The sequence below is a fragment of the Phaseolus vulgaris genome, chromosome 7, assembly GCF_000499845.2.
Source record: "Phaseolus vulgaris cultivar G19833 chromosome 7, P. vulgaris v2.0, whole genome shotgun sequence".
Taxonomy (NCBI): Eukaryota; Viridiplantae; Streptophyta; class Magnoliopsida; order Fabales; family Fabaceae; genus Phaseolus; species Phaseolus vulgaris.
The window spans coordinates 25,640,217-25,649,069 of NC_023753.2; the positions used below are offsets into that span (position 1 = coordinate 25,640,217).

General features: G+C 29.4%; 2 protein-coding genes across 3 annotated transcripts; one reads left to right on the top strand and one right to left on the bottom strand.

Annotated features, from left to right (window-relative positions):
- The first annotated feature begins 346 nt into the window (after window positions 1-346).
- On the top strand, window positions 347-2,574 carry LOC137829310 (uncharacterized). The gene is made up of 5 exons (XM_068636116.1): window positions 347-707; window positions 854-1,069; window positions 1,353-1,501; window positions 1,669-1,998; window positions 2,110-2,574. The coding sequence occupies exons 1-5, from the start codon at window positions 347-349 to the stop codon at window positions 2,572-2,574; spliced, it is 1,521 nt and encodes a 506-aa protein (XP_068492217.1).
- Window positions 2,575-4,506: 1,932 nt separating this feature from the next.
- LOC137828915 (alpha carbonic anhydrase 7-like) lies at window positions 4,507-8,151 on the bottom strand. Of its 2 annotated transcripts, none has more exons than XM_068635669.1 (7): window positions 7,846-8,151; window positions 7,527-7,744; window positions 7,286-7,392; window positions 7,007-7,112; window positions 6,758-6,922; window positions 4,986-5,039; window positions 4,507-4,833 (listed from the first exon to the last, which is right to left on the bottom strand). In XM_068635669.1, exons 1-7 carry the CDS (start codon window positions 7,943-7,945, stop codon window positions 4,741-4,743), a joined length of 843 nt encoding a protein of 280 aa, XP_068491770.1. In that variant the 5' UTR covers window positions 7,946-8,151; the 3' UTR covers window positions 4,507-4,740. The 2 variants fall into 2 exon arrangements, with proteins under 2 accessions (XP_068491770.1, XP_068491769.1); XM_068635668.1 differs by having other exon boundaries at window positions 4,986-5,042; window positions 7,846-8,079.
- Between the last annotated feature and the right edge of the window lie 702 nt (window positions 8,152-8,853).

An 8,853-nucleotide genomic window follows, 5' to 3' on the forward strand; every position in this document is an offset into this window, starting at 1 on the left:
AGTATACGCCTAACCCTAACTTTAAAATTGTGACTAGTATGGTAACTCAATAATGACTAATGTGTAAGATTTGTAATCTTATGTACAACCATTTGAATAAATTTTTCTTACATGGTTGTGTATTATGGAGGTCAATATTATTGGGATGGATAACGACAACAATTCGCTGCCAAATTTTGAGAACGACGAGAATGAAAATTTTGATTAAACAATTGCAATTTATAACGATATTGCGAGTGCGAACATGAAATTAATTTCACAAGTACAAGAACAAATACAAAAGAACACAAAAGTTGCATCAGTTATGATCCTTTGCATCGTTGCTTTTTTATTACATTTGTTGCGTATGTTAAGTGATACAATAGACTTTATTACCAAGTTTGAACCACAGAAAGAGCGATGCAGACAAGAGTTGATGGAGTACTTGGTGCACACTGAACGTTCTCGTGACATTATTCGCATGGGACCACAAACATTCATTCAATTATGTCAACAAATTAGGCAAACCAGACTTGTTAAGGATGCATATCGATCAACCGTGGAAGAACAACTTGCTAAATTTCTCCACATTATTGGCCATAATGTCAAGAATCAGAGTGTTTCATTCTTCTTTCATCGGTCTGGAGAAACAGTTTCCCGTCACTTTCATAACATATTGAATGCAATTTTGGTGTTGGAGAGAGAATTCTTAAATCAACCGGATGACAGTGTTGTGCAACCCCAGATCTTACACAACAACCGATTCTATCCGTATTTTAAGGTTCATTTATGACAAATTTCATTTATATTTATCGTAATTTTTTTCTTAATTGTTTTCTTAAATATTAATTTTTTTTTCATTTGAATTGTTTAGGTGCCATAGACGGCACTCATGTACGCGTGAAGGTCCAACGTGGTGATGCACTGCGTTTTCGAGGAAGAAAAGATTGGCCAACTCAAAACGTTTTCTCAGCGTGTGATTTTGACAAGAAATTCACATACGTTCTGGCCGGGTGGGAAGGAACAGTCTCGGATTCAAGAATACTAAAGGATGCATTGATACGAGAGGATCCTCTTATTATTCCGGAAGGTTAGTGAAGGTATTTGGGTCTGCATAACAATTTTTATTGAAGACATTTCTGGACTAATTATGGTTTGCAAAATGTTTGTAGGGAAATACTATCTCGGCGATGCATGTTTTATGTTAAAAGGACAAATATTAACACCTTATCGGGGGGTTAGATACCATTTGAAATAATACTCTCGAAGAGGTCCACAAAATGCTCGAGAGTTGTTTAATCATCGACATCCGTCACTGCGAAATGTAATTGAAAGAACTTTCGGTGTTTTGAAAAAGTGTTTCCCAATTATAGCTAGTGGGACCGAGCCACATTACTCTTTGGACATTATCACAAATATAGTTTGTGCTTGTTGTATTATCCATAACTTTCTGCGTGTGGTGGACAATGATGATTCTTTCATTGAAGAAGTTGATCATGAATTGCCAGAACAAGATTTACAAGTTTCAGCTGCTCAACCTCGTGAGGATGATTATAGGATAGGTTCACATATTAGAGACAATATAGCGAATGAAATGTGGCAACATTATAAACAATTAATTTTATGCAATAAATTTTATTTTGAATTTTTCTTACTCTATTTGGCCCTAACTTTGATTACAATTTTTAGATGGATCGCGGTAAAAATGTTGTTGCAGTTTCATCAGGCAATTTAAGAGAGTTTACTAAGTGGGTCGTGGATATGGACTTAACACTTTTAAGTGCAATGGTGGAAGAGGCACAACGAGGTTCAAGAGTTGATGGTAGTTGGACCACACAGGGCTATAACAACATTGTTATGGCATTACACGAGGCTGGAATGCATACCATAACAAAAAATCATGTCAAAAATCGTCAAAAAATTTTGAAGGACAGGTGGAGGGAGGTGCACGATTTGTTTTCTAGTCTTAGTGGTTTTGCATGGAACCAGAGTAGTAAAAAATTTGAGGCAGAGGACGAAGTCTGTGATAGCTTGATCCAAGTACCATAATTAATAATGTTGACAACATTTCTTTAAACCCTAAACAAAGGATTATTACTAATATTTTTATTGACATTTTATTGGTTACAGGCAAAGCCTTCTGCTGGTAAATGGTGTGTCAATTCCATTCGCAATTATGACCTTATGGAGGAGCTGTGGTCGAATGAAAGAGCCCCCAGAAATGAGTGGAGGACACCTCGACAGGCAACCAGACATGGCCCAACGAAAAATTTACGTGTCAATCTAAGTGATAATAACATGGATTACATACCACAACCGCCGAAGTTTGATGCTCACGATGCTCCTGATGAGGATCTTCCCCGCTCACCTGGACCACATGTCGAATCAACTAATAGTCCAAGCAATACTCAATCTACGCCCTCTCAGACAACGGGTGAGACCTCCTCATTAAAGGGATCAAAGAGAAAAGCACCCATGGTGGATGTCATTGAAAATCAATTTTCCATGTTAAACAATAACCTTGTGGTTTTTGGGTTCTACATGAAGCATGGTAATGAAGTGGCCACTTATTTGGTTGAGATTGCTCTTATATAGGCGACCGCAACACAAGATGTAGCTGCAGACATCAGAAGACGCACCAATTATTATGGTGAGCATGTACACCATCAACGCCGCATAGCGTCCTACTAGTACTTCGAGTATGATATTTGGTCTTTGTTGGTTGACATGAACATTAGTGATGAAAATCTAATGGACCAATGCTACGACTTCTTGTGTGAAAACCCAGCTAAGGTCAAGCAACTATTTGGATTACCTGCCCAACGAAGAATGACAAAGTTGTTTAATATGATGACTCGGCTTAATTGAATGGTTTTTAAGTTGTATTTTAAGGTTGCATTTCATTTTAGTTTGGTTGTGTTGTTTATTTGAGTATTTAAATCATTGTGTTGTTGATCGAACTCTGTTGTTTTGATTGTGTTGTTTATCAAACTTAATTGTTTATCATTGTGTTGTTTTACGAAGTTTGTTGTTTAATTGTGTTATTTATCAAAGTCTTTAAGTAATTGTGTTATTTATCGAATTATTTAAATGATTCACAATTTTCTTCTATTTACTCGTATTTAAATTTTATTAATTTGGTCTCTACGCTATAAAATTATTCATAATAGGTTATAACTTTATAATCTATGTCATCCTCATCCACCAAGAGGCTGAAAACCCATAAGGATAAAACTCCAACACATTATTTTCATTTTTCTTTAAATATATTTTTCACATATTTTTACATAATTTATTAATAAAAACTACACTTCATTATAAATATTAGTTATTAAATAAATTTAACTAACACAAATATTTAATAAAATGAAATAATAATAATTAATTATTTAACTATATTATATCGGATTATACTACTAATACGTTTTTATCCTTATTTTTTATTATAATTTTTTATGAAATCCTTGGTTAATTAAGTTATATTTTTGTTGTTGTAGTATTTTTTTAAATTGCTTTATTGTGAGGTTTTTTAATATTAAAAAATAGTATTTTTCTATTTATATAAGATGTGATTTATTTTCTAATTTTATAATATATGTTTAATATTTAAAAAAATTATTTGAAATTCTATTTTTATTTAATTTTTTTGTTGTATTTATATTAATATATTTCTATAGTTATTATGTTTATGAGTTATAATTTATTTTATTATAGTTTTTTATGAAATTTTTTTGTATTGTTAATTATGTTATATTTTTATTTTTTATTTTTCATTATTAGAGGGTTTTTAATATTAAAAAATAATATCTTTTTATTTATATAAGATTTCATTTATTTTCTAATTTTATTACTTGAAGTTTTGTTTTTATTTAATTTGTTGAATACATATTTTTTTTAATTATAATTTTTATATTATATATATTTACATTTACCATATTTTTTAATTATAATTTTTAAATCTATGAAATATGTGAAAGTTATTCATTTTTAAACAAAAACAACTCATTTTATTATTAATTTTCTTTTAATAGGCAAAGATAAATCTGTAAAGTAACATTTCACACCTTTAAAAAAATTAAAATTCTTTCACAATCATCACATCACTCACAAACTCCTATAAACTTTCCTAAGACATCTACCCTAACATACATCAATCCAAACATCCTCACTTCCTTCACATTTTCCTCACACATTCACTCCCTCAAATCCTCACACATCCCTTTCCTAAAAACTTAATGTGTTAAATAAATTTAGAGTTAAAATTTAAAATATTAACATAATTTACAACTTTTAAATAAATTAAATTGATATGTTAGGTGCATATAAGGAATTACCACACGTACATGTTTATTTTGTCATAGAGACAAAAATATCAACAATTATTAAATTTTTTAATAGATAATTAATTAATTAAGTAAAAAAATATTTCAAAAAGGGTGTCCGACCCTTGTACAAATTCAAATTTGAACATCACTTGAAGCATAGTTAGAGAGTATCTTATTTCTTGAACATTATTTGAACCATAACTTATTTCAAAACTAATACATTATTTCAATTTCAAAACCAAATTACATTTATATATCCATCAAACTATTCTTCAAGTGTGTGGAACATTCTTAACTGAGACTTTCAAATATCTTCGCACTAAATGAACATAACAAAATATAAAAAAAAAATATTTAAAAAATATACAGACATAAAAGAAAGCAAAATATATCAAAAAGTCATCATTGAAATGTACCCCAAAATCAACCTCAAAATTTAATATTTTGATTTTGCTCTGCTTTTGAATCTGAAGTATAATATATCTCTTTGGTTACGTGGCTGCCTTGGTCTTGAATTCCTCTGTGCATGCTGCAAAAGTTGGTCATATTCGAAAGAAAATGAGATAAAACTGTGATTTGAGGAATTAAATTTAAAAAATATTCTGAAAGAAGTACTCAATTATCATTTCTCTTATTAAAATTGGAATAACAGATTGAATAGTGGCACATTGAATGACTTACATCATGCACTGCTTCCCTCAAAAGCCTCACTTGTGCTTCCGACACTGTCCTTATCTGCTAGGATAATTGGAAATTTCAAAATCATTTTTATATACATCAAATAAAAAATAAGACAAATACTCAGCAATTTAATTATATATATATATATATATATTTATATAAATTATTGAATGTTTCAATCTAAAGATAATATGTTAAGATCAATTATTACAATTAAGATATTCACTGATTTATTAATTTTTAATTTTGATTAACATAATAAATGCATATTTAATTTAGATGATAAAATAGAGTGGTCTACCTTCATTGAGTTTGATAAGTAAAAATGGGTTGAGTTGGTCCTCCAATGAAAAAATCCTATTCATCTTATTTATAACCGATAAGCCAATTCGACAAAAATATAAACAAAAAGAAAAAAAGTTTTAATATTTTTCTAAAATTAATTGAAATAAATAAGTTTAGTTCAAAATGTAAAATATATAAATATTTTAGTATAAATTCATTTCAATATTAATTTTTATTAGCATTACAAAAATTCATTTTATAGAATAAGCTAAGAATACTAACAAAACATATATTTTATTTTTTAAATTTATTAAAATATTAAAAAATTACATATTAGAAACTTTAAACATAATTTTTTTAACATATATTTCATGTTTTATAAACGACATTTGATGATGCATTGACTAGGACAAGATCCGTAATCCCATTCCTAATTTCACTAATTTTCATTAGGCTTTAAAAAAACTAACTTTCATTGCATAATAAAGTGTTTTTTAAACTTGTAAGATAAAACTAAAAAAAGATCATAAAAGAAAACCAAAATAATATTTTAGATTTTTTTTAAATTGTGATAATTAATTATATATCGTATACAATAGTCTATGTGCTGAAGAGTCTAGTCAAATTCTCAAACTGTTTTATGTGAAGAAGAAAAATAACGTCTACTAAACGCACTTTAGTAATATTAAAACGAGTTAAATCGTCTTCTAATACGTATTTTTTGTAATTATTTTAACGGTTTTATTTTAAACTATTTTCTATTAATCCTTAATCTAGGGTTTATATATAGAAGTTTTATACGCAACACAGTGACCTTGTTTTATATTGTTATATTAATAAAAGTGTTTCCTTTAATATAGTTATAAACATTTTTTATATAATTACATTACAATTTCCGATACTATTATTTTAATATTTTTTTATAATATTTAATTTTAAATTTATTTTTTATTATATATATTTATTTTTAAACCTATCACATCATAAAGAGTTATGAAGCTCGTACACTCTTCTTAAATGGCGTGTTTGTGTCGGACACACATACTGGACATGACAATTGTATGACACTCGTAGGATACTTATCGGTTAAGTGTTTAATTCAAAAAAATATTTGTTAAATTTTTTACAATTCTAATATAGATCTAACACAATTTTAAAAAAGAGAATCACATTAATTTTCTAAAAACTCAAACTTAATGTACAATTTTTTATTAGGATTATAAAAATAAGGAACAAATCTTTTTGAATTATTAAAAAAAAACGTATTTCTGTTAAAAAAATTAAAATATATTTATGTACATAAATTTTTATAATTAATTTATATAATTAACAATTATATAATATAAATTTGTGTTATCATATCTTACATTTTAGAATCTTCGTATTTATGTTGTATTAGTGTGTATCTTAGTATCTCTACTACATATGTTCCAACTCAAATTTAAGGGTTGGCAAATTATAAAAAGGATGGTTTGAGTAAGTTGTACCTTTCTATCAATGTTCCAGATGACACCTTCAGTGCAAGGAGGAGTTGTGAGAGAGCCTAAGTATCTGTAGTACATATTGCCTCTTGTCTGTATTCCTGAGGGATTTCTCTCTCCAATTTCTCTCTCTACTTCCTCATCAACAAGGTGCACAATTTCTTTCTCAAGCTGATTTTTCACACACATTATTTGTTCGTTGCTTTTAGAATAACAATTCAAATTATGAAACCATAAAGTATAAATTGGAACAACCTGAGAGAGAAAACGATCAGGGCGATGCCCAATTTTATAGAAAGCACCAACCACAAGAATCTTCTTTTCCTGACTTACATGCACCATATGCATCTCCAAGTCATACCTATTGTATCAACAAAACAAAAAGGCATAGTTCATAATATGATGTCTCACCATTTTAATATATGTTTCAAATTCAATTATTATTTCATGTCTTAAAAACAAAAGTACAAATTATACTTTCCATAAAATCATTATATTATTAAATATTTTGAGCAAGAAAGAAGCAGCACAGACTTCCTGCCATTGATGGAATGTTCAGAAGGTGAGTGCCAATGACATTGTTTCAGAAAGAATTCGGTTCCATTGATGTGAATTGAGCCAGCATCACCCTTCCAATATACCTGCAACCACATCATGAAACAATTACAAAAGTTTGAGTTTTATGAGGATGTTTTGTGTTCAGTGTTAGACAGTGTTTTAACCAAGATTGTGATATTGTAAGAGGAAAGAAGAAGAGAAATAATGAGATGTTCACAGCAAGATCATGGCCTCTGTTGATTATGGTGGCATTAGAAGAAAAGTAATCAGTGTAGAGTTGTTGGCAACGAGGGATGATTTTGACTCTGGCACAGGACAAGTCTATGGGAGATTGCATGACTCCATGTTTGCAAGCTGACCATTCTTTCTTTAACTCTCCCCAGTAACCAGGTCCCTTTTCACTTCCTCTCATGTAATCAAACTCTCTCTCGTCCACTGCAATGTAACATTTCTCTAAGAATTACCTCATACTACAAAAACTTCAACTCTAATCACAGTAATAACAGTAAAAAAGGGAATTTCTGCCTGAAAGTTACCAGTTTCTTCCACGTCTTCAGCTCTTGTTGATGCTGAATCTAACAAAACCAGCAAAAGCATGAGCAAAATTGGAATTATACATACTCTTGAAAGCTTCATGCTTGTTGTTAGATGTGAAAGAGAAACAATGAATGAGGTACTGGCCTAAAAGTTTGATTGTGTGTATATATATTCAATGCTAGACGATGAATTGCAATAAATTCAACAAATGGGAGCTAGGCTTGGTTCCAATTTTCTTGTCTTATTAAGAAGACTCATCAATGGAAGACAAGTGGTGACAGGCATCCATTAAAGTGAAGAGGAGCAGAAAAAGATTGATTAATAGAGTTTTTCTTGTGAGTATCCAGAGATATGGGGAATTTGAGGAAGTAGAGTGTAGGTAGAATGCAGAGGTAGCTACAATGCAAAAGCAAGAAAAAAAGAAGTTGCATTAAGACAATGAATGAGTGGCAAAGCATGATAGGAGCCTATAATAAGCACGTTTGTGGTGGCAAGTAGCAAGTTGTTGATACCTTATGGTCCCTTTGACCAAACAAGAAATTAATTTAGATGTTGTTGAAGATTTTACATTTACAAATAAATTAAAGACATTTAAAAGTATAATGACTATCATCACTATCGTGAATCATCTATGAGTTGGTAGATTTTAATTTAAAAAAATAATAAAGATTTTTACATCGACTAAAGAAGAAAGAACAACATTTTATAATATATAAATAATTCTAAACCTTATGTTATAAACTGTTTTTATAAGATAGGGCCATAGATATCAGAAATCTCACTCTGAAATGTCACTTTGTAACTCTGAAATGTCACTTTGTGTTAAATGCGAATTGTCAAAATCCTTCAAGGCTACAACACTTCATCTTTTATAGGAATATAAATGCCTTTTCATTCTCTCACACATTCCTCTATAGTGTGACAGGTGATACTATTTATGTTTGTTTAGCCTTTTTCACAAGTAAACACACAAAAATATAAAATAATAATACATGAAGAATTTTTTT